General features: G+C 55.5%; 4 protein-coding genes across 6 annotated transcripts; all 4 read right to left on the reverse strand.

Annotated features, from left to right (window-relative positions):
• Positions 1-2,725: 2,725 nt before the first annotated feature.
• On the reverse strand, positions 2,726-5,284 carry LOC121106627 (guanylate-binding protein 1-like). The gene is made up of 9 exons (XM_040646507.2): positions 5,060-5,284; positions 4,860-4,987; positions 4,678-4,787; positions 4,412-4,596; positions 4,092-4,334; positions 3,706-3,986; positions 3,424-3,636; positions 3,082-3,348; positions 2,726-2,966 (listed from the first exon to the last, which is right to left on the reverse strand). The coding sequence occupies exons 1-9, from the start codon at positions 5,250-5,252 to the stop codon at positions 2,856-2,858; spliced, it is 1,731 nt and encodes a 576-aa protein (XP_040502441.1). The 5' UTR covers positions 5,253-5,284; the 3' UTR covers positions 2,726-2,855.
• A 3,762-nt stretch (positions 5,285-9,046) lies between these two features.
• Positions 9,047-11,932, reverse strand: LOC121106626 (guanylate-binding protein 1-like). Of its 2 annotated transcripts, none has more exons than XM_040646506.2 (9): positions 11,695-11,932; positions 11,495-11,622; positions 11,313-11,422; positions 11,047-11,231; positions 10,727-10,969; positions 10,341-10,453; positions 10,059-10,271; positions 9,717-9,983; positions 9,047-9,601 (listed from the first exon to the last, which is right to left on the reverse strand). In XM_040646506.2, the coding sequence occupies exons 1-9, from the start codon at positions 11,885-11,887 to the stop codon at positions 9,500-9,502; spliced, it is 1,554 nt and encodes a 517-aa protein (XP_040502440.1). In that variant the 5' UTR covers positions 11,888-11,932; the 3' UTR covers positions 9,047-9,499. The 2 variants fall into 2 exon arrangements, with proteins under 2 accessions (XP_040502440.1, XP_040502439.1); XM_040646505.2 differs by having other exon boundaries at positions 10,341-10,621.
• Positions 11,933-14,743: 2,811 nt separating this feature from the next.
• On the reverse strand, positions 14,744-23,355 carry GBP (guanylate binding protein). 2 transcript variants are annotated; one of them, NM_204652.3, is made up of 9 exons: positions 17,071-17,282; positions 16,871-16,998; positions 16,689-16,798; positions 16,421-16,605; positions 16,101-16,343; positions 15,728-16,008; positions 15,446-15,658; positions 15,104-15,370; positions 14,744-14,988 (listed from the first exon to the last, which is right to left on the reverse strand). In NM_204652.3, exons 1-9 carry the CDS (start codon positions 17,261-17,263, stop codon positions 14,878-14,880), a joined length of 1,731 nt encoding a protein of 576 aa, NP_989983.3. In that variant the 5' UTR covers positions 17,264-17,282; the 3' UTR covers positions 14,744-14,877. The 2 variants fall into 2 exon arrangements, with proteins under 2 accessions (NP_989983.3, XP_025010182.2); XM_025154414.2 differs by lacking the exon at positions 17,071-17,282 and adding an exon at positions 23,320-23,355 and having other exon boundaries at positions 14,748-14,988.
• Positions 21,790-24,045, reverse strand: LOC121106680 (guanylate-binding protein 1-like). Its single transcript, XM_040646774.2, has 5 exons — positions 24,027-24,045; positions 23,348-23,430; positions 23,036-23,248; positions 22,694-22,960; positions 21,790-22,578 (listed from the first exon to the last, which is right to left on the reverse strand). Exons 1-5 carry the CDS (start codon positions 24,043-24,045, stop codon positions 22,477-22,479), a joined length of 684 nt encoding a protein of 227 aa, XP_040502708.1. The 3' UTR covers positions 21,790-22,476.
• Between the last annotated feature and the right edge of the window lie 6 nt (positions 24,046-24,051).

A 24,051-nucleotide genomic window follows, 5' to 3' on the forward strand; every position in this document is an offset into this window, starting at 1 on the left:
TGAACTTCTTGCAGGGGCAGCTGGCACAGGTACAGCATATCAAGAGTGGTTTGGAGGCAACACCCATCCTGTTGTCAACCAATCTGGGCAGGAAGAGCCAGAACCAAAAGGGAAAGCACACCCAGCTCCTACAGACACATTTCCTGTGGCTGCTTCCTCTGCTTTTCCTGAACAGTACCGTATACTGCCCCAAAATCACATCAGCTGGAAAGCATCACAGAATTTATTGCCTGGACAGCTGGCAGGGAGCAGGGCTACACATCACTGTCTTCATTGCTGTCCTCTTTACTCTCCTCTTTGCTGTCACGGTCTGACAGGACGAGCTGAAGCGATGTGAGCAGATTGCTCAGGACGTTCACAGCCGTGTGGCACCATGAGGAGATCTCCATTTCCATCTTCCCCTCCTGCATCTGCTCAATCATCTGCTGCATTGCCACCGCCATGGGTTTGAAGCCCGCGTTCATCAATGCCTCATGCTCCTGTCAGATAGAGTGGGGTTGCTGCCAACACACAGTGCCACGGTGCAGCCACAATGCAACAGCACCATCACTGAGCAGATTAATGCAGACACAGTGTGCTGGTACCACCATGTAACACGTCCATGGTATGTGCACAATGTGCCAGCACCACCACACACCTTCCTGGTACAGCCACACAGGCCCATAGGGAAGCTACAGTGTGCTGGTACCACCACACAGCCTCACAAACCTATGGTATACACATAACATGCCAGCATTGCCATGTAACACTGTCACAGTGATCACCTTCACAGCCACAATGTGCCAGTACCACCACACATCAGCACCATGGTACAGCCACAGTGTGACACTAACACCACACAACACCCTCTGCCCACCACACAACACTGTCATGAGGGAGCCATATTGCACCTGTACCCCCACACAACACCTCCACCATACAGCCAGAATGAGGCAGCACCACAACACAGTACCTCCAGTGCGGCAGCCAAAATGTGCCTGTACCACCACACAGTCACACAACACCATGGTACAGTCACAGTGTGCCTGCACCACTGCACCACAGCATCACTGTGCTGTCCACGCAGGGCACGGTGCCGCTGGTGACAGCAGCCCACCCCCTGCTGCTGTTTGTATGGAGGGAGCTGGCTGATGCAGTCGCTGAGCTGCTCACCATCATCTTTGAGAAGTCCTGGCTGTCAGGAGATGTCCCCAGAGACTGGAAAAAGGCAAACATCACTGCCATTTGTAAGAAAGGGAGGAAGGAGGACCCAGGGAACTCAAGGCCAGCAAGCCTCATCTCTGTGCCTAGGAAGATCATGGAGCAGATCCTCCTGAATGACATGGTAAGGCACATGAGTGACGACCAGGTGACACGAGGCAGCCAGCATGGCTTTGCCAAAGACAAATGGTGCCTGACCTGTCTGGTGGGCTTCTGTGATGGAATGACAGCATTGGTGGACAACGGAAGGGCAGCTGATGTCATCTACCTGGAGTTGTGCAAGGCCTTTGACACAGTCCTGCACCACATCCCTCTCTGTTAAATGGAGAGATGAGTTCTGAAAGTCGTCTCTTTGGTGGGTAAGAAATAGCTTGGATAGTCACAGTCAGGTGGTTGTGCTCAGTGGCTCAATGTCCAGGTGGTGGCCGGGCACGAGCAGTGTCCCCCAGGGGACCTTCTTGGGACTGCTGTTCTTCAACATCTTGGTCAGTGTCATGGTAGGATTGAGTGCACCCTCAGCAAGTTGGCTGACAACACCAACCTGAGTGGTGTAGCTGACACAAGAGGAGGAAGGGACGCCATCCACAGGGACCAGGACAGGCTTTGGAAGTGGGTCCATGTGAACATAAGGAGGTTCAAGGAGGCGCAGTGCAAGGTGTTGCACTTGGGTTGGGGTGCAACCCCAGATAGTTGTGCAGACTGGGAGAACTCCATGAGCGCAGCCCTGAGGTAAGGACTAGGGTGTCCTGGTGGATGAAAGCTGGACCCGAGGCAGCAGTGTGCGCTTGCAGCCCAGAAAGGCCACCTGCATCCTGGGCTGCATCAACACATAAGGGGCAGTGGGCAGGGAGGAGATTGTTGTCCTCTGCTCTGCACATCAGAGTCTTGACCCCCAACACGAGAACGACGTGGAGCTTTTGCAGCAGGCCCAGAGGAGGGCCAGAAAGAAGCTCAGAGGGCTGAAGCGCCTCTTCTTATGCAAACACAGTCTGAGGGAGCTGGGAGTGTTCATCCTGGGGAAGAGAAGGCTCTGGGATGACCTCACTGTGACCTTCCATTACGTGAGGGACACATAAGCAGGAGGGAGAGTGACTTTTTACAGGGTCAAATAGTGACTGGGCAGAGGAGAATGGTCTTAAACTTAAAGATTTAGGTGAGTTATGAGGAGGAGGTTTTTCACTCAGAGGGCTGTGAGGCACTGGCACTGCTGTCCAGAGCTGTGGGTGCCCCATCCCTGGAGGTGCCCAAGGCCGTGGAGGGGCCCTGAGCAGCCTGAGCTGGTGGTGGCCAACCAGCCTGCATCTGAGAGGTTGGAAGCGGATGGTCATTGAGATCCCTAACAACCCAAGCCATTCTATGATTCTCTGACTCTATGATTCTATGATTTGAGGACTTTCCTGTGGTGGCCACCATTCAGAAACTGAAACTGAAAGTACATTCAGGCCCCCCAGTCCACCCTCTGGTTCTGCTGCCTTTGCTTTCCTGGAATGAAGCCCTGTGCTTCCCCAAAATGATAACGCCTGGGCAGTGCCACTGGATTTATTGCAGGGACAGCTGCTGGGGGACAGACTATGTCACACATTGCAGTTTGGTGACAATCTTCATTGCCATGCCTGCCGCACCAGACTGGAATGGTGGCACAATGCTCAGCAAGTTCAGAGTACAGTGCACTTGGGTGGTCTCATCATCTCCTGCAGCTCTCTGATCTGCTCCTTCAGGGCTGCTGCTTCACGCGTGAAGCCCTCCCGCAGCAGTGCTTCATACTCCTGTGGGACAGGGAGCGGTGTTAGTAGCAGCATACAGTGCCATAGCACAGCCACAATGTGCTGTTACCACCACAGCTCCTCCATGGTACTCTCACAACACCATTGCAGCACTCACCTTCCTGTGGTGCTCCAGCACGCGCTGCTGCTCCTCCAGCCATGTGCGCTGCTCTTCCTTCATCCGCTGCTGCAGTTGACATTCGTACTCCTCCATGCTGCGCTTCTGCTCCTCCTTCCATGCCTCTGCCGCCTTCCGGGCCACCTCTGCCTCGGCTGCTGCCGCCTCCTGCTGCCGCTCCGCCAGCTCCAGCTGCACCTCAGTGGCCTTCAGCACCTGTGCCAGCCCCTCGTGCTCCCGCAGGAACTCCTTCAGCACCGCCTCCGCCTGACCATACAACCATGAGGCACAGTTCCATCGCACCCGGTGCCACCACACCCCACTCCCCCACACCTCACTCACCCTGACACCCTTGTCATGCCGCTGCTTGTACTCCTCCAGCACACGGTTCAGGTCATCCTTGAACAGCTGAGCACCACCACGTGCCACGTAGTCCCCACGCTGCAGGCGGAGCTCCATGTCCCTCCACAGCTCCTGCAGCACCGTGCGGCACCGCTGCTCCGACGCCTCCTTGTTGCGCTGGCAGAACTCCTCTTTGGCCGCCTCCAGCTTGTGCTGCACCACAGATCAGTGCTCAAGTGCCCAGCCATGCCTCCAAAACCCCATGGCGTGACAGCAACTCACCACCAGCTCGTCATGGTACTGGTGTTCATGGTTGGCAAAGGCACGGGACAGGAAGAGGGTGATGGCACGTTGCTCACAGTCCTGATGCACAGCCAACAGTGCGTCGTATGAGGCTGTGGGCAGCACCAGGCCCTGCTCCATGCCCCGCTGGTATTCGGCCACCGCTGCCTGAACTGCTGCTGTGTTCTCGGCCCGCGCTAGTGCTTTCACCGCACTCTCCACGCAGGGCACAGAGCCGCTGCTGATGGCCGCCACGTATTTCTCCATAAGGTATGCCAGCGCTGTGAGAGGTGATGGCCACCCGCACGTGTCACTGCCACGCACATCCCCCCATCACCTGCACGCCTCCCCTGCACGCCACCCATTCTCACACTGCTGCCACTCACCGCTGCCCGTCACCTGGTGCCCACCCGGCAGCACCTTCACCGGCGCCTCCTCCCAGATGTACCGGCAGAAGGCGTCCACCTGTTTCCGGAAGCCTGGCTGCAGCTCATCCTCCCGCAGCTCCTCCAACCGCGTCAGATTGGCGTCAGCTGGCGGCTGCTCCATCGTGAACAGCTTGCGGCGGGGGAAGAAGTTGCGCAGGCAGCGCCGCAGCTCATTGCGCTCCTGGGCCTTCTGCCCGCCCCCTGCATCGCCGCCGTTAGCACAGAGACACCGACCATGGATACACATGGTAACGCTGGGGACACGCTGGTGGCCATACCGGTCTGCAGTCGCATCACATCCTCCAGGTACTCGTCCTCACTCAGGGTCTTTTCACCGGCCCGCAGCTGCAGCATGAAGTCACGCACAGTCCAAATGAAGCCAGGGAAGATGCCAACAAAGTTGAATGCTGGGTTGTCGTCCTTCTCCCGCACGCGGATGTGCTCTGACAGCTCCGTTACCAGCCTGTGGGACCCACGTCACCCCGTCAGCGTTGTCCCTGCAGTACCATTGTCACACTCACCTCCCTCCCAGCCATCCCCATACCGCAGCTGCTCCAGTGCTCGCTGGTCGATGGTGCCAACGCTGTTGTACACCAGGGTGCTGGAGAGCAGCAGTGCCAGCGTGAAGATCCAGGCATCGCTGTGGTTATCATTCTGCACACATATCGGGGTTACTGGGAGCTCCGCTTCTATGGGCTGTCTGGGACCCCCCACCCTTGCACTCACCTTGCTGGGGTCTCCCAGCCCCTCGGTGTCCAGCAGCACCAAGGTCACTCTGGGCTGGCGTGGGTGGGGCAGGCACCACATCCAGATGCCCTTGGTCTCCGCATACACCGTGGGGCCCAGTGGGAAGCCTTTGGACAGGGAGCTGTCAGAAATCCCACAGAACGTCCCCCAAAATGGATGGGGTTTCCCCCTCTGCTCACCAGTGCGCTTCTGTGCCAGCCGGTTCATCAGGAAGGACTTCCCGGTGCGGTAGGGCCCAGTGATGGCCACCACCACCATAGGCTGGGCCACCTCCTGCAGCACTGCCAGCGCTGCAGGGTTGAGGGCGAGCACGCCGTCCTTGTTGGTCACCAGGCAGAGCGGAGCCGGCATCGGGAGCACCGGAGCGTCCATAGTTGTGCTGCTGTATGTGGGTTTGCAGCGCTGGAACCAAAAGAGAAAGCAAACCCAGCCCTCCCCCTGCTGTTTGTTTTCTTTTCCCGGAACACCCCTTGCTTCCCTGAAATCACAACGCTTGGGCAGTGGCCTGAACTTCTTGCAGGGGCAGCTGGCACAGGTACAGCATATCAGAGTGGTTTGGAGGCAACACCCATCCTGTTGTCAACCAATCTGGGCAGGAAGAGCCAGAACCAAAAGGGAAAGCACACCCAGCTCCTACAGACACATTTCCTGTGGCTGCTTCCTCTGCTTTTCCTGAACAGTACCGTATACTGCCCCACAATCACATCAGCTGGAAAGCATCACAGAATTTATTGCCTGGACAGCTGGCAGGGAGCAGGGCTACACATCACTGTCTTCATTGCTGTCCTCTTTACTCTCCTCTTTGCTGTCACGGTCTGACAGGACGAGCTGAAGCGATGTGAGCAGATTGCTCAGGACGTTCACAGCCGTGTGGCACCATGAGGAGATCTCCATTTCCATCTTCCCCTCCTGCATCTGCTCAATCATCTGCTGCATTGCCACCGCCATGGGTTTGAAGCCCGCGTTCATCAGTGCCTCGTGCTCCTGTCGGATAGAGTGGGGTTGCTGCCAACACACAGTGCCACAGTGCAGCCACAATGCAACAGCACCATCACTGAGCAGATTAACGCAGACACAGTGTGCTGGTACCACCACGTAACACGTCCATGGTATGTGCACAATGTGCCAGCACCACCACACACCTTCCTGGTACAGCCACACAGGCCCATAGGGAAGCTACAGTGTGCCGGTACCACCACACAGCCTCACAAACCTATGGTATACACATAACATGCCAGCATTGCCATGTAACACTGTCACAGTGATCACCTTCACAGCCACAATGTGCCAGTACCACCACACATCAGCACCATGGTACAGCCACAGTGTGACACTAACACCACACAACACCCTCTGCCCACCACACAACACTGTCATGAGGGAGCCATATTGCACCTGTACCCCCACACAACACCTCCACCATACAGCCAGAATGAGGCAGCACCACAACACAGTACCTCCAGTGCAGCAGGCAAAATGTGCCTGTACCACCACACAATCACACAACACCATGGTACAGTCACAGTGTGCCTGCACCACTGCACCACAGCATCACTGTGCTGTCCACGCAGGGCACGGTGCCGCTGGTGACAGCAGCCCACCCCCTGCTGCTGTTTGTATGGAGGGAGCTGGCTGATGCAGTCGCTGAGCTGCTCACCATCATCTTTGAGAAGTCCTGGCTGTCAGGAGATGTCCCCAGAGACTGGAAAAAGGCAAACATCACTGCCATTTGTAAGAAAGGGAGGAAGGAGGACCCAGGGAACTCAAGGCCAGCAAGCCTCATCTCTGTGCCTAGGAAGATCATGGAGCAGAATATACTGGAAGACCTGTCAGCTGTTCAGGAGCTCTTGCACTGTACAAGATTTGCCAGCTGCCCTCCTGTGTGAATGCTGAGACCTGCAACTATCTGCTACCCTTGGGGTGGGAGCTCTTGCCCTTTTGGCTGAGCTGCTTGCAGCAGATGAACAACTGATAGCTAAACATAGCAGCCTGTTGGGAGGAGCAAGGAGATTTGAAGGTACTAACCAGGGAACTTACCCAGGTCCTGTGCAGCGATTTTGGGGGAAAGCACTCCTTGGGAGCAGCCTTGGGTGTGAGTCGAATATCCTGCTGAAATCTCTCAAGTGTGGCTGTGGCACGCTTAGTTTGCCTGCTGGTTTTGGTATCCTCTTCACCACCTGGGTGAGGACCACTCTTCCGGCCTTGGATCAGGCTGATGGCCTGCAGCTAAGGAAGGTGGGGATATGTTATTGCAGGAAACCCTTTCCTCAGCTGCCTCTCCGTGTTAATGAGCAGCCCATCTTCAGAGGTGGAACACGTGGTATCCATCCTCCTCTGTCCCACCAGCTTGTTATTGTAGGGCCAGGGATTTTACAGAGAGAAGATCCAAGGAAAATTTCCATGCTTTACTTGATGCACTGGGGAATGTGACCACTGAGGATAAGGAGAAGGCTGAGGTCCTCAACGCCTTCTTTACATTCGCCTTTAATAGGCAGATCAGTTATCCTCAGGGCACTTTATTCCCTGGCCTGGAAGTCTGGGATGCTATGCAGAATACACCCCGGTGACTCCAGGTAGAGACAGTCAGAGAGCTCCTCCTCCATCTGGACTGTCACAAGTCCATGGGACCAGACGGGCTCCATCCTAGTGGGTGCTGAGGGAGCTGGCGGGGGTGATTGCCGGGCTGCTCTCCACCATCTATCAGCGCTCCTGGTTATCTGGAGAGGCCCCAGAAGATTGGAGGCTTGCCGATGTGTCTCCCATCTACAAGAAGGGCGGTAAGGAGGATCCGGGGAACTACAGGCCTGTCAGCCTGACCTCGGTACCAGGGAAAGTCATGGAGCAAATAATCTTGGGTGAGATCACATGACACGTGCATGGCATCCAGGGGATCAGGCCCAGGCAGCACAGGTTCATGAGAGGCAGGTTGTGCTTGACCAACCTCATCTCCTTCTACAACTGGGTCACCAGACTGGTAGACAAGGGAAAGGCTCTTGACGTAGTCTACCTAGACTTCAGCAAAGCCTTTGACACACTCTCTCACACTATTCTCCTGGGGAAACTGGCTGCCTGTGGCCTAAACAGATATACTCTTCTTTGGGTAAGGAACTGGCTAGAGGGCCGTGCCCGGTGGGCAGTGGTTAATGGAGTTAAGTCCAGCTGGCGACCCGTTACAAGCAGTGTCCCCCAGAGGTTGGTACTGGGGCCCATCTTGTTTAATATCCTTATTGATGACCTAGATGAGGGGATTGAGTGTACCCTCAGGAAGTTTGCAGATGACACCAGGCTGGGAGGTGGTGCCGATCTGCCTGAGGGTATGGAGGCCCTTCAGAGGGATCTAGATAAACTGGATTGCTGGGCTGAGGTGAAAGGGATGAGGTTCAGCAAGGCCAAGTGCCGGGTCCTGCACTGTGGCCACAATAACCCCATGCAGCGCTACAGGCTTGGGGCAGAGTGGCTAGATGACTGTGAAGAGGAAAGGGACCTGGGGGTGTTGGTTGATGCTCGGCTGAACACGAGCCGACAGCATGGCCCAAGAGGGCCAACGGCATCCTGGCCTGCATTGGAAATAGTGTGGCCAGCAGGAGCAGAGAGGTAACCATCCACCCATACTCAGCACTGGTGAGGCCACACCTCGAGTACTGTGTTCAGTTTTGGACCCCTCACTACAAGAAAGACATTGAGGCCCTGGAACGTGTCCAGAGAAGGGCAACGAAACTGGTGAGGGGTCTGGAGCACAAGTCTTACGAGGAGCGGCTGAGGGAGCTGGGATTGTTCAGTCTGGAGAAGAGGAGGCTGAGGGGAGACCTCATTGCACCCTGCAACATCCTGAAGGGAGGCTGTGATGAGGAGGGGTTTGGCCTCTTCTCCCAGGTAACAAACAGGACCCGAGGAAACAGCCACAAGTTGTATCAGAGGAGGTTTAGGTTAGACATAAGGAAACACTTCTTCTCTCAGAGAGTGGTCAGGCGTTGGAATGGCCTGCACAGGGAGGTGGTGGAATCGCCACCTCTGGAAGTGTTTAAGAGGCATCTGGATGAGGAGCTACGAGATATGGTTTAGTGGCTTGTGGTAGCAAGGGTAATGGGAGGATGGTTGGACTAGATGATCTTGTAGGTCCTTTCCAACCTTGTGATTCTACGATTCTACGATTTCCCTTATTTCTGTACCCACTGCTGTTGCATGTGAGCTGACATGTGGAATCAAACTCTATACCCCGTGTGAAGTTATAAAGCAGGTATGTTTCTTATGGTGCCAGGAAGCTCCGGGGATATTTCCACTGTAAGTGCCTCAGAGCTTACATAATTCAGAATCCCTTATGTTTCCACAGGCAATACATATTCATTAATTACATGTGAGACAAATAACATAGACAGCTCTGGAACTGAAAACGAATGTACATCCAGGGCCCACAGTCCACACTCTGCTTCTGCTTCCTTTGCTTTCCTGGCATGGAGCCCCATGTTTCCCCCAAATGACATTGCCTGGGTAGTGCCACTGGATTTATTGCAGAGAAAGCTGCTGGGGGACAGGCTATGTCACACATTGCAGTTTGGTGACAATCTTCATTGCCATGACTGCCGCACCGGACTGGAATGGTGGCACAATGCTCAGCAAGTTCAGAGTACAGTGCACACGAAGGCCCTCATCAGCACTAAGATCTGAATCCCCATGGCTGCCGCTTCAAGCCTGAAGCCCTCCCGCAGCAGTGCTTCATACTCCTGTGGGACAGGGAGCGGTGTTAGTAGCAGCATACAGTGCCATAGCACAGCCACAATGTGCTGTTACCACCACAGCTCCTCCATGGTACTCTCACAACACCATCGCAGCGCTCACCTTCCTGTGGTGCTCCAGCACGCGCTGCTGCTCCTCCAGCCATGTGCGCTGCTCTTCCTTCATCCACTGCTCCAGCTGACGTTTGTGCTCCTCCATGCTGCGCTGCTGCTCCTCCCTCCATGCCTCTGCCGCCTTCCGGGCCGCCTCTGCCTCGGCTGCTGCCGCCTCCTGCTGCCGCTCCGCCAGCTCCAGCTGCACCTCAGTGGCCTTCAGCACCTGTGCCAGCCCCTCGTGCTCCCGCAGGAACTCCTTCAGCACCGCCTCCGCCTGACCATACAACCATGAGGCACAGTTCCATCGCACCCGGTGCCACCCCACCCCACTGCCCCACACCTCACTCACCCTGACACCCTTGTCATGCCGCTGCTTGTACTCCTCCAGCACGCGGTTCAGGTCATCCTTGAACAGCTGAGCACCACCACGTGCCACGTAGTCCCCACGCTGCAGGCGGAGCTCCACGTCCCTCCACAGCTCCTGCAGCACCGTGCGGCACCGCTGCTCCGACGCCTCCTTGTTGCGCTGGCAGAACTCCTCTTTGGCCATCTCCAGCTTGTCCTGCACCACAGATCAGTGCTCAAGTGCCCAGCCATGCCTCCAAAACCCCACGGCGTGACAGCAACTCACCACCAGCTTGTCATGGTACTGGTGTTCATGGTCGGCAAAGGCACGGGACAGGAAGAGGGTGATGGCGCGTTGCTCACAGTCCCGATGCACAGCCAACAGTGCGTCATATGAGGCTGTGGGCAGCACCAGGTCCTGCTCCATGCCCCGCTGGTATTCGGCCACCGCTGCCTGAACTGCTGCTGTGTTCTCGGCCCGCGCTAGTGCTTTCACCGCACTCTCCACGCAGGGCACAGAGCCGCTGCTGATGGCCGCCACGTATTTCTCCGTAAGGTATGCCAGCGCTGTGAGAGGTGATGGCCACCCGCACGTGTCACTGCCACGCACATCCCCCCATCACCTGCACGCCTCCCCTGCACGCCACCCATTCTCTCGCTGCTGCCACTCACCGCTGCCCGTCACCTGGTGCCCACCCGGCAGCACCTTCACCGGCGCCTCCTCCCAGATGTACCGGCAGAAGGCGTCCACCTGTTTCCGGAAGCCTGGCTGCAGCTCATCCTCCCGCAGCTCCTCCAACCGCGTCAGATCGGCGTCAGCTGCCGGCCGCTCCATCGTGAACAGCTTGCGGCGGGGGAAGAAGTTGCGCAGGCAGCGCCGCAGCTCATTGCGCTCCTGGGCCTTCTGCCCGCCCCCTGCATCGCCGCCGTTAGCACAGAGACACCGACCATGGATACACACGGTGACACTGGGGACACGCTGGTGGCCATACCGGTCTGCAGTCGCATCACATCCTCCAGGTACTCGTCCTCACTCAGGGTCTTTTCACCGGCCCGCAGCTGCAGCATGAAGTCACGCACAGTCCAAACGAAGCCAGGGAAGATGCCAACAAAGTTGAATGCTGGGTTGTCGTCCTTCTCCCGCACGCGGATGTGCTCTGACAGCTCCGTTACCAGCCTGTGGGACCCACGTCACCCCGTCAGCGTTGTCCCTGCAGTACCATTGTCACACTCACCTCCCTCCCAGCCATCCCCATACCGCAGCTGCTCCAGTGCTCGCTGGTCGATGGTGCCAACGCTGTTGTACACCAGGGTGCTGGAGAGCAGCAGTGCCAGCGTGAAGATCCAGGCATCGCTGTGGTTATCATCCTGCACACATATCGGGGTTACTGGGAGCTCCGCTTCTATGGGCTGTCTGGGACCCCCCACCCTTGCACTCACCTTGCTGGGGTCTCCCAGCCCCTCGGTGTCCAGCAGCACCAAGGTCACTCCCGGACGGTGTGGGTGGGGCAGGCACCACATCCAGATGCCCTTGGTCTCCGCATACACCGTGGGGCCCAGTGGGAAGCCTTTGGACAGGGAGCTGTCAGAAATCCCACAGAACGTCCCCCAAAATGGATGGGGTTTCCCCCTCTGCTCACCAGTGCGCTTCTGTGCCAGCCGGTTCATCAGGAAGGACTTCCCGGTGCGGTAGGGCCCAGCGATGGCCACCACCACCATAGGCTGGGCCACCTCCTGCAGCACTGCCAGCGCTGCAGGGTTGAGGGTGAGCACGCCGTCCTTGTTGGTCACCAGGCAGAGCGGAGCCGGCATCGGGAGCACCGGAGCGTCCATAGTTGTGCTGCTGTATGTGGGTTTGCAGCGCTGGAAACGAAAGAGAAAGCAAACCCAGCCCTCCCCCTGCTGTTTGTTTTCTTTTCCCGGAACACCCCTCGCTTCCCTGAAATCACAACGCTTGGGCAGTGGCCTGAACTTCTTGCAGGGGCAGCTGGCACAGGTACAGCATATCAGAGTGGTTTGGAGGCAACACCCATCCTGTTGTCAACCAACCTGGGCAGGAAGAGCCAGAACCAAAAGGGAAAGCACACCCAGCTCCTACAGACACATTTCCTGTGGCTGCTTCCTCTGCTTTTCCTGAACAGTACCGTATACTGCCCCACAATCACATCAGCTGGAAAGCATCACAGAATTTATTGCCTGGACAGCTGGCAGGGAGCAGGGCTACACATCACTGTCTTCATTGCTGTCCTCTTTACTCTCCTCTTTGCTGTCACGGTCTGACAGGACGAGCTGAAGCGATGTGAGCAGATTGCTCAGGACGTTCACAGCCGTGTGGCACCACGAGGAGATCTCCATTTCCATCTTCCCCTCCTGCATCTGCTCAATCATCTGCTGCATTGCCACCGCCATGGGTTTGAAGCCCGCGTTCATCAGTGCCTCGTGCTCCTGTCGGATAGAGTGGGGTTGCTGCCAACACACAGTGCCACAGTGCAGCCACAATGCAACAGCACCATCACTGAGCAGATTAATGCAGACACAGTGTGCTGGTACCACCACGTAACACGTCCATGGTATGTGCACAATGTGCCAGCACCACCACACACCTTCCTGGTACAGCCACACAGGCCCATAGGGAAGCTACAGTGTGCTGGTACCACCACACAGCCTCACAAACCTATGGTATACACATAACATGCCAGCATTGCCATGTAACACTGTCACAGTGATCACCTTCACAGCCACAATGTGCCAGTACCACCACACATCAGCACCATGGTACAGCCACAGTGTGACACTAACACCACACAACACCCTCTGCCCACCACACAACACTGTCATGAGGGAGCCACATTGCACCTGTACCCCCACACAACACCTCCACCGTACAGCCAGAATGAGGCAGCACCACAACACAGTACCTCCAGTGCAGCAGCCAAAATGTGCCTGTACCACCACACAATCACACAACACCATGGTACAGTCACAGTGTGCCTGCACCACTGCACCACAGCATCACTGTGCTGTCCACGCAGGGCACGGTGCCGCTGGTGACAGCAGCCCACCCCCTGCTGCTGTTTGTATGGAGGGAGCTGGCTGATGCAGTCGCTGAGCTGCTCACCATCATCTTTGAGAAGTCCTGGCTGTCAGGAGATGTCCCCAGAGACTGGAAAAAGGCAAACATCACTGCCATTTGTAAGAAAGGGAGGAAGGAGGACCCAGGGAACTCAAGGCCAGCAAGCCTCATCTCTGTGCCTAGGAAGATCACGGAGCAGATCCTCCTGAATGACATGGTAAGGCACATGAGTGACGACCAGGTGACACGAGGCAGCCAGCATGGCTTTGCCAAAGGCAAATGGTGCCTGACCTGTCTGGTGGGCTTCTGTGATGGAATGACAGCATTGGTGGACAACGGAAGGGCAGCTGATGTCATCTACCTGGAGTTGTGCAAGGCCTTTGACACAGTCCTGCACCACATCCCTCTCTGTTAAATGGAGAGAGATGAGTTCTGAAAGTCGTCTCTTTGGTGGGTAAGAAATAGCTTGGATAGTCACAGTCAGGTGGTTGTGCTCAGTGGCTCAATGTCCAGGTGGTGGCCGGGCACGAGCAGTGTCCCCCAGGGGACCTTCTTGGGACTGCTGTTCTTCAACATCTTGGTCAGTGTCATGGTAGGATTGAGTGCACCCTCAGCAAGTTGGCTGACAACACCAACCTGAGTGGTGTAGCTGACACAAGAGGAGGAAGGGACGCCATCCACAGGGACCAGGACAGGCTTTGGAAGTGGGTCCATGTGAACATAAGGAGGTTCAAGGAGGCGCAGTGCAAGGTGTTGCACTTGGGTTGGGGTGCAACCCCAGATAGTTGTGCAGACTGGGAGAACTCCATGAGCGCAGCCCTGAGGTAAGGACTAGGGTGTCCTGGTGGATGAAAGCTGGACCCGAGGCAGCAGTGTGCGCTTGCAGCCCAGAAAGGCCAACTGCATCCTGGGCTGCATCAACACATAAGGGGCAGTGGGCAGGGAGGAAATTGTTGTCCTCTGCTCTGCACATCAGAGTCTTGACCCCCAACACAAGAACGACGTGGAGCTTTTGCAGCAGGCCCAGAGGAGGGCCAGAAAGAAGCTCAGAGGGCTGAAGCGCCTCTTCTTATGCAAACACAGTCTGAGGGAGCTGGGAGTGTTCATCCTGGGGAAGAGAAGGCTCTGGGATGACCTCACTGTGACCTTCCATTACGTGAGGGACACATAAGCAGGAGGGAGAGTGACTTTTTACAGGGTCAAATAGTGACTGGGCAGAGGAGAATGGTCTTAAACTTAAAGATTTAGGTGAGTTATGAGGAGGAGGTTTTTCACTCAGAGGGCTGTGAGGCACTGGCACTGCTGTCCAGAGCTGTGGGTGCCCCATCCCTGGAGGTGCCCAAGGCCGTGGAGGGGCCCTGAGCAGCCTGAGCTGGTGGTGGCCAACCAGCCTGCATCTGAGAGGTTGGAAGCGGATGGTCATTGAGATCCCTAACAACCCAAGCCATTCTATGATTCTCTGACTCTATGATTCTATGATTTGAGGACTTTCCTGTGGTGGCCACCATTCAGAAACTGAAACTGAAAGTACATTCAGGCCCCCCAGTCCACCCTCTGCTTCTGCTGCCTTTGCTTTCCTGGAATGAAGCCCTGTGCTTCCCCAAAATGATAACGCCTGGGCAGTGCCACTGGATTTATTGCAGGGACAGCTGCTGGGGGACAGACTATGTCACACATTGCAGTTTGGTGGCAATCTTCATTGCCATGCCTGCCGCACCGGACTGGAATGGTGGCACAATGCTCAGCAAGTTCAGAGTACAGTGCACTTGGGTGGTCTCATCATCTCCTGCAGCTCTCTGATCTGCTCCTTCAGGGCTGCTGCTTCACGCGTGAAGCCCTCCCGCAGCAGTGCTTCATACTCCTGTGGGACAGGGAGCGGTGTTAGTAGCAGCATACAGTGCCATAGCACAGCCACAATGTGCTGTTACCACCACAGCTCCTCCATGGTACTCTCACAACACCATTGCAGCACTCACCTTCCTGTGGTGCTCCAGCACGCGCTGCTGCTCCTCCAGCCATGTGCGCTGCTCTTCCTTCATCCGCTGCTGCAGTTGACGTTCGTACTCCTCCATGCTGCGCTTCTGCTCCTCCTTCCACGCCTCTGCCGCCTTCCGGGCCGCCTCTGCCTCGGCTGCTGCCGCCTCCTGCTGCCGCTCCGCCAGCTCCAGCTGCACCTCAGTGGCCTTCAGCACCTGTGCCAGCCCCTCGTGCTCCCGCAGGAACTCCTTCAGCACCGCCTCCGCCTGACCGTACAACCATGAGGCACAGTTCCATCGCACCCGGTGCCACCTCACCCCACTCCCCCAGACCTCACTCACCCTGACACCCTTGTCAGGCCGCTGCTTGTACTCCTCCAGCACGCGGTGCAGGTCATCCTTGAACAGCTGAGCACCACCACGTGCCACGTAGTCCCCACGCTGCAGGCGGAGCTCCACGTCCCTCCACAGCTCCTGCAGCACCGTGCGGCACCGCTGCTCCGACGCCTCCTTGTTGCGCTGGCAGAACTCCTCTTTGGCCGCCTCCAGCTTGTGCTGCACCACAGATCAGTGCTCAAGTGCCCAGCCATGCCTCCAAAACCCCACGGCGTGACAGCAACTCACCACCAGCTCGTCATGGTACTGGTGTTCGTGATCGGCAAAGGCACGGGACAGGAAGAGGGCGAGGGCGCGTTGCTCACAGTCCCGATGCACAGCCAACAGTGCGTCATATGAGGCTGTGGGCAGCACCAGGTCATGCTCCATGCCCTGCTGGTATTCGGCCACCGCCGCCTGCACTGCTGCACTGTTCTCGGCCCGTGCCAGCGCTGTCACTGCACTCTCCACGCAGGGCACAGAGCCACTGCTGATGGCCGCCACGTATTTCTCCGCCAGGCACGCCAGTGCTGTGAGAGGTGACGGCCACCCGCATGTGTCACTGCCACACACGTTCCCCCATCACCTGCACGCCACCCATTCTCACACTGCTGCCACTCACCGCTGCCCGTCACCTGGTGCCCACCCGGCAGCACCTTCACCGGCGCCTCCTCCCAGATGTACCGGCAGAAGGCGTCCACCTGTTTCCGGAAGCCTGGCTGCAGCTCATCCTCCCGCAGCTCCTCCAACCGCGTCAGATTGGCGTCAGCTGCCGGCCGCTCCATCGTGAACAGCTTGCGGCGGGGGAAGAAGTTGCGCAGGCAGCGCCGCAGCTCATTGCGCTCCTGGGCCTTCTGCCCGCCCCCTGCATTGCCATCATTAGCACAGAGACACCGACCATGGATACACATGGTAACGCTGGGGACACGCTGGTGGCCATACCGGTCTGCAGCCGCAGCACGTCCTCCAGGTACTCATCCTCACTCAGGGTCTTTTCACCGGCCCGCAGCTGCAGTGTGAAGTCACGCACGGTCCAGACGAAGCCAGGGAAGATGCTGACAAAGTTGGATGCTGGGTTGTTGTCCTTCTCCCGCACACGGATGTGCTCTGACAGCTCCGTTACCAGCCTGTGGAACCCACGTCACCCCATCAGTGTTGTCCCTGCAGTACCACTGTCACACTCTCACCTCCCTCCCAGCCATCCCCGTACCGCAGCTGCTCCAGCGCCCGCTGGTCGATGGTACCAATGCTGTTGTACACCAGGGTGCTGGAGAGCAGCAGTGCCAGCGTGAAGATCCAGGCATCGCTGTGGTCATCATCCTGCACACATATCGGGGTTACTGGGAGCTCCGCTTCTATGGGCTGTCTGGGACCCCCCACCCCTGCACTCACCTTGTTGGGGTCTCCCAGCCCCTCCGTGTCCAGCAGCACCAAGGTCACTCTGGGCTGGCGTGGGTGGGGCAGGCACCACATCCAGATGCCCTTGGTCTCCGCATACACCGTGGGGCCCAGTGGGAAGCCTTTGGACAGGGAGCTGTCAGAAATCCCACAGAACGTAACCCAAAATGGATGGGGTTTCCCCCTCTGCTCACCAGTGCGCTTCTGTGCCAGCTGGTTCATCAGGAAGGACTTCCCGGTGCGGTACAGCCCAGCGATGGCCACCACCACCACAGGCTGGGTGACACTGTGCAGCACTGCCAGCGCTGCAGGGTTGAGGGCCAGCACGCCATCCTTGTTCGTCACCAGGCAAAGCGGGGCCGGCATCGGGAGCACCGGAGTGTCCATGGTTGTGCTGCTGGCTGCTGTGATCACCGATTGGAAACAACAATATATAGCAAAGCTGCAACACCCTCCTCCCCCTCTCCCACATCCTGCTGCTGTTTCATTTCCACTTTTTTCTCTTCCTTTCCCAGAATACCACTCAGTTCCCTGAACTCAACTTGCTTGGCCCTTATCACTGGTTTCATTGCAGGGAGAGCTGGTGGGGGAAAGAGCTCCAGCGTGCTACAGCAGTTTGCTGACAATGCCTGACACCTGGATGGCCACTGTGGGCAGGGACAGCACAACCAGGGCACCCATTATGCCCACGGCTGCTGGATGCAGTGCTTCTTTTCCTGCAGGCACTCCTTCTACAGGTGCAGCACCATTGCCTCATGCCTGAAGCACTCCTGCATCAGTGCCCCCTGCTCCTGTGGGACATGGACTGGTGTTGGTGCCACCTCACAGTGCCGTGTTGTAGCCACCATATCCCTGTAACAGTGCAGAGCACCTCCATGGTACAGCCACAGTACAACAGCACAACCACACAACCGCGTGGCACAGCAACACCACAACACCTTTTTACAACCACTTCTCACCTGCAGACCCACACAGCACCTCTGTGGTGCACCCAGAATATGTTCATACTGATACACGTTATAGTGATCTTAAGCCTGTTAATGCTCATTAATGAGCATTAATTAATTAATAATTAATATAATAGCCTTGTAGTTTGTTTAGAAAACATTAAGAATCTGTGCCCTTGTACCTCGGAGCTAACAATGATATACTGAACTCTTTATACCAGGCAGGTAAATAAGTCCTTGTATCAGCTTATTTTGTTAAAGCGAATACTGTGCAATCAAGGAGATAAGTGAAGATGCGTGAAGACTGGGTTCAATCAGCAAGCACAGTGAGGAAGAGTACTGACTTCATGCAGAGAGTCTCAGGACTACCATCACAAGAAGAGTGAGCATATGCAAGGAGCTCCATGTTAATCGTTTTTTGGGAAGCAGTGAATATGTATGTACTGCCTGGGAAAATCTTTGAGTATGAAACACAAGTAATGAATACAATCTGAACAGCTTTTGTTCCAGGTATACGTGATGGGAGGAGCCTATTAATTGTTGAGATGGTGTCACTGTGTCATGGGATGGTGCCATCATTGTTGATGGGACCTGGCATGGTGTCACTGATGCTGAGAGCATCGGTAGGTTAACCTGACACGTCAGTGAGTTGTGTTGTGCAGGTGTTCCTTTACTGCAGTGCTGGGCACATAGGGGATCACTCTGCCCAACACGTGCACCTTGGCTCATGTGCAGATTACATTTATTGGCTGTGCTCATACATACACACATTTTTCCCCAGAATTTCATGCATATGCAAAATATTTTCTTGTACTCATTTATGTTTTCTTAGAACTGACTACTAGAACATGCACGGTCACCTTTGAGGGTCTCTTTGGTGGCCGTCTGGGGGGTCAAGAGAGGAAGGCTGATAGTCTTCATCGCTCTGACATTTCTGAACCTAGTCTTCAAGAGCTTGTATAGTTAGGTGTTTGCCTCCTCTCTAAATGTGGTTTCTCTGGTATGTCCTGATAGGGCCCATAGGGCGTCTTCACTTTGACTTCATTTTCCTTCCTTATCTTTAACGTAGTACATATGGTTCCTGCAGGTACTGATGCTTGCAGTATTCGAGGTCCTTACTCCATCATCACTGCACCATACCACAGTGTAATCCTGCCAAGTGTTGGTGTCATCATACCATGGCGCCATTGTGACCCTGCCCTCAGATAACGTCATCCTACAAAGTGTGAGAGTTAGATTGTGTTTTTGCAGTACAAACTTCCAATACCAAGATACAGGCCCCAATTGAACTTATAACTTTATTACAAAATAGCTGTGTAGGTTAAAATGGCTGCATAGGTTGTTTTTCACAGGAAGGATGCTGAGCAGAATAGAATGGAGGCTAGGACATCCTGAGCATGGTAAGAAATTAATTCAAAGGGTTTGAGCAATGCTCACTGTGATTAAACATGAATAATATGAACTTTTGTGTCCAGCACCACAACACGGTACCTCCAGTGCTGCAGCCAAAATGTGCCTGTACCACCACACAATCACACACCAACACGGTACAGCTTCAGTGTGCCTGCACCACTGCACCACAGCATCACTGTGCTGTTCACGCAGGGCACGGTGCCGCTGGTGACAGCAGCCCACGCCCTGCTGCTGTTTGTATGGAGGGAGCTGGCTGATGCAGTCGCTGAGCTGCTCACCATCATCTTTGAGAAGTCCTGGCTGTCAGGAGATGTCCCCAGAGACTGGAAAAAGGCAAACATCGTTGCCATTTGTAAGAAAGGGAGGAAGGAGGACCCAGGGAACTCCAGGCTGGCAAGCCTCATCTCTGTGCCTAGGAAGATCATGGAGCAGAATATACTGGAAGACCTGTCAGCTGTTCAGGAGCTCTTGCATTGTACAAGATTTGCCAGCTGCCTTCCTGTGTGAATGCTGAGACCTGCAACTATCTGCTACCCTTGGGGTGGGAGCTCTTGCCCTTTTGGCTGAGCTGCTTGCAGCAGATGAACAACTGATAGCTAAACATAGCAGCCTGTTGGGAGGAGCAAGGAGATTTGAAGGTACTAACCAGGGAACTTACCCAGGTCCTGTGCAGCGATTTTGGGGGAAAGCACTCCTTGGGAGCAGCCTTGGGTGTGAGTCGAATATCCTGCTGAAATCTCTCAAGTGTGGCTGTGGCACGCTTAGTTTGCCTGCTGGTTTTGGTATCCTCTTCACCACCTGGGTGAGGACCACTCTTCCGGCCTTGGATCAGGCTGATGGCCTGCAGCTAAGGAAGGTGGGGATATGTTATTGCAGGAAACCCTTTCCTCAGCTGCCTCTCCGTGTTAATGAGCAGCCCATCTTCAGAGGTGGAACACGTGGTATCCATCCTCCTCTGTCCCACCAGCTTGTTATTGTAGGGCCAGGGATTTTACAGAGAGAAGATCCAAGGAAAATTTCCATGCTTTACTTGATGCACTGGGGAATGTGACCACTGAGGATAAGGAGAAGGCTGAGGTCCTCAACGCCTTCTTTACATTCGCCTTTAATAGGCAGATCAGTTATCCTCAGGGCACTTTATTCCCTGGCCTGGAAGTCTGGGATGCTATGCAGAATACACCCCGGTGACTCCAGGTAGAGACAGTCAGAGAGCTCCTCCTCCATCTGGACTGTCACAAGTCCATGGGACCAGACGGGCTCCATCCTAGTGGGTGCTGAGGGAGCTGGCGGGGGTGATTGCCGGGCTGCTCTCCGCCATCTATCAGCGCTCCTGGTTATCTGGAGAGGCCCCAGAAGATTGGAGGCTTGCCGATGTGTCTCCCATCTACAAGAAGGGCGGTAAGGAGGATCCGGGGAACTACAGGCCTGTCAGCCTGACCTCGGTACCAGGGAAAGTCATGGAGCAAATAATCTTGGGTGAGATCACATGACACGTGCATGGCGTCCAGGGGATCAGGCCCAGGCAGCACAGGTTCATGAGAGGCAGGTTGTGCTTGACCAACCTCATCTCCTTCTACAACTGGGTCACCAGACTGGTAGACGAGGGAAAGGCTCTTGACGTAGTCTACCTAGACTTCAGCAAAGCCTTTGACACACTCTCTCACACTATTCTCCTGGGGAAACTGGCTGCCTGTGGCCTAAACAGATATACTCTTCTTTGGGTAAGGAACTGGCTAGAGGGCCGTGCCCGGTGGGCAGTGGTTAATGGAGTTAAGTCCAGCTGGCGACCCGTTACAAGCAGTGTCCCCCAGAGGTTGGTACTGGGGCCCATCTTGTTTAATATCCTTATTGATGACCTAGATGAGGGGACTGAGTGTACCCTCAGGAAGTTTGCAGATGACACCAGGCTGGGAGGTGGTGTCGATCTGCCTGAGGGTACGGAGGCCCTTCAGAGGGATCTAGATAAACTGGATTGCTGGGCTGAGGTGAAAGGGATGAGGTTCAGCAAGGCCAAGTGCCGGGTCCTGCACTGTGGCCACAATAGCCCCATGCAGCGCTACAGGCTTGGGGCAGAGTGGCTAGATGACTGTGAAGAGGAAAGGGACCTGGGGGTGTTGGTTGATGCTCGGCTGAACACGAGCCGACAGCATGGCCCAAGAGGGCCAACGGCATCCTGGCCTGCATTGGAAATAGTGTGGCCAGCAGGAGCAGAGAGGTAACCATCCGCCCATACTCAGCACTGGTGAGGCCACACCTCGAGTACTGTGTTCAGTTTTGGACCCCTCACTACAAGAAAGACATTGAGGCCCTGGAACGTGTCCAGAGAAGGGCAACGAAACTGGTGAGGGGTCTGGAGCACAAGTCTTACGAGGAGCGGCTGAGGGAGCTGGGATTGTTCAGTCTGGAGAAGAGGAGGCTGAGGGGAGACCTCATTGCACCCTGCAACATCCTGAAGGGAGGCTGTGATGAGGAGGGGTTTGGCCTCTTCTCCCAGGTAACAAACAGGACCCGAGGAAACAGCCACAAGTTGTACCAGAGGAGGTTTAGGTTAGACATAAGGAAACACTTCTTCTCTCAGAGAGTGGTCAGGCGTTGGAATGGCCTGCACAGGGAGGTGGTGGAATCGCCACCTCTGGAAGTGTTTAAGAGGCATCTGGATGAGGAGCTACGAGATATGGTTTAGTGGCTTGTGGTAGCAAGGGTAATGGGAGGATGGTTGGACTAGATGATCTTGTAGGTCCTTTCCAACCTTGTGATTCTACGATTCTATGATTTCCCTTATTTCTGTACCCACTGCTGTTGCATGTGAGCTGACATGTGGAATCAAACTCTATACCCCGTGTGAAGTTATAAAGCAGGTATGTTTCTTATGGTGCCAGGAAGCTCCGGGGATATTTCCACCGTAAGTGCCTCAGAGCTTACATAATTCAGAATCCCTTATATTTCCACAGGCAATACATATTCATTAATTACGTGTGAGACAAATAACATAGACAGCTCTGGAACTGAAAACGAATGTACATCCAGGCCCCACAGTCCACACCCTTCTTCTGCTTCCTTTGCTTTCCTGGAATGGAGCCCCATGTTTCCCCCAAATGACATTGCCTGGGTAGTGCCACTGAATTTATTGCAGAGAAAGCTGCTGGGGGACAGGCTATGTCACACATTGCAGTTTGGTGACAATCTTCATTGCCATGACTGCCGCACCGGACTGGAATGGTGGCACCATGCTCAGCAAGTTCAGAGTACAGTGCACACGAAGGCCCTCATCAGCACTAAGATCTGAAGCCCCATGGCTGCTGCTTCACGCCTGAAGCCCTCCTGCAGCAGTGCTTTATACTCCTGTGGGACAGGGAGCGGTGTTAGTAGCAGCATACAGTGCCATAGCACAGCCACAATGTGCTGTTACCACCACAGCTCCTCCATGGTACTCTCACAACACCATTGCAGCACTCACCTTCCTGTGGTGCTCCAGCACGCGCTGCTGCTCCTCCAGCCATGTGCGCTGCTCTTCCTTCATCCGCTGCTGCAGTTGACGTTCGTACTCCTCCATGCTGCGCTTCTGCTCCTCCTTCCACGCCTCTGCCGCCTTCCGGGCCGCCTCTGCCTCGGCTGCTGCCGCCTCCTGCTGCCGCTCCGCCAGCTCCAGCTGCACCTCAGTGGCCTTCAGCACCTGTGCCAGCCCCTCGTGCTCCCGCAGGAACTCCTTCAGCACCGCCTCCGCCTGACCATACAACCATGAGGCACAGTTCCATCGCACCCGGTGCCACCCCACCCCACTGCCCCACACCTCACTCACCCTGACACCCTTGTCATGCCGCTGCTTGTACTCCTCCAGCACGCGGTTCAGGTCATCCTTGAACAGCTGAGCACCACCACGTGCCACGTAGTCCCCACGCTGCAGGCGGAGCTCCACGTCCCTCCACAGCTCCTGCAGCACCGTGCGGCACCGCTGCTCCGACGCCTCCTTGTTGCGCTGGCAGAACTCCTCTTTGACTGCCTCCAGCTTGTGCTGCACCACAGATCAGTGCTCAAGTGCCCAGCTAGTCCCCCCAAATGGATGGGGTTTCCCCCTCTGCTCACCAGTGTGCTTCTGTGCCAGCCGGTTCACCAGGAAGGACTTCCTGGTGCGGTACAGCCCCGCAATGGCCTCCACCACCACAGCTTGGGTGACACTGCGCAGCACTGCCAGCGCTGCAGGTTTGAGGACCCACACACCATTATTATAAATTATATATTATATGAACTTTTGTGGAAGAATTCACATGTTCTTTGAAAAGGGAAAGGTTGCTAAATAAATGTAAATGTGTAATTAGAGTTATGCTTAATAGCCCTGCATAATAGGTGTTATAAATCAGGAACTGGGTCTTAGTGACCTTAGATATTTCCTGACATGGGTTTCTTCTTTCTTAAACACGGCTTTTGTTAGTAGTGAGAAACAGGACAAAAACACAAAGCAGGGTAAGGAAAGCCAGGCATAAGATGAGAGAGGTATGACAGCATCATGAAATATTGCCCTCCAGTATCCCTAAAAGTTTACAAGCAATGAGAGGGAAACTATGGGATTTTGGAGGCAGTTACGGGCAGTCAGGGAACTGGGAGCAGCGTGCGGTCCTCGGAATGGCAAAGATAGAACCAGTGTCTGTCTGCAGAGCCCCATGAGCACTGCATTCTGCTGTCAAGTGTGGCCCTACATTGCTATCAGAGTCAGAGTCATGGTTGATAAGGACCTCTAAGATCACCAAGTGCCACCGTCCACCCCCCCAGCTGCTCACAGCCCACATCCCCACAGTTCTGGAACACCTCCATGGACGC

Source organism: Gallus gallus, chromosome 12, assembly GCF_016699485.2.
Source record: "Gallus gallus isolate bGalGal1 chromosome 12, bGalGal1.mat.broiler.GRCg7b, whole genome shotgun sequence".
In the NCBI taxonomy this organism is placed as follows: domain Eukaryota; kingdom Metazoa; phylum Chordata; class Aves; order Galliformes; family Phasianidae; genus Gallus; species Gallus gallus.

Excerpts from the sequence above, each read along its gene's own strand:
- LOC121106627 (XM_040646507.2), bottom strand. The coding sequence starts at position 5,252 with ATGGACGCTCCGGTGCTCCCGATGCCGGCTCCGCTCTGCCTGGTGACC. Across the intron at positions 4,597-4,677 it reads CGAGCACTGGAGCAGCTGCG|GCTGGTAACGGAGCTGTCAG; the intron begins GTATGGGGATGG and ends TGGGTCCCACAG. Across the intron at positions 2,967-3,081 it reads TGCTGGAGCACCACAGGAAG|GAGTATGAAGCACTGCTGCG; the intron begins GTGAGTGCTGCA and ends CCTGTCCCACAG.
- LOC121106626 (XM_040646505.2), bottom strand. The coding sequence starts at position 11,887 with ATGGACGCTCCGGTGCTCCCGATGCCGGCTCCGCTCTGCCTGGTGACC. Across the intron at positions 11,623-11,694 it reads GCTGGCACAGAAGCGCACTG|GCTTCCCACTGGGCCCCACG; the intron begins GTGAGCAGAGGG and ends CCCTGTCCAAAG. Across the intron at positions 9,984-10,058 it reads GGCATGACAAGGGTGTCAGG|GCGGAGGCGGTGCTGAAGGA; the intron begins GTGAGTGAGGTG and ends TTGTATGGTCAG.
- GBP (NM_204652.3), bottom strand. The coding sequence starts at position 17,263 with ATGGACACTCCGGTGCTCCCGATGCCGGCCCCGCTTTGCCTGGTGACG. Across the intron at positions 16,999-17,070 it reads GCTGGCACAGAAGCGCACTG|GCTTCCCACTGGGCCCCACG; the intron begins GTGAGCAGAGGG and ends CCCTGTCCAAAG. Across the intron at positions 16,344-16,420 it reads CGTGCTGCGGCTGCAGACCG|GGGGCGGGCAGAAGGCCCAG; the intron begins GTATGGCCACCA and ends ATGGCAATGCAG.
- LOC121106680 (XM_040646774.2), bottom strand. Across the intron at positions 23,249-23,347 it reads GCACCAGGAAGTCCTTCCTG|CACAAGCTGGAGGCAGTCAA; the intron begins GTGAACCGGCTG and ends TCTGTGGTGCAG. Across the intron at positions 22,961-23,035 it reads GGCATGACAAGGGTGTCAGG|GCGGAGGCGGTGCTGAAGGA; the intron begins GTGAGTGAGGTG and ends TTGTATGGTCAG.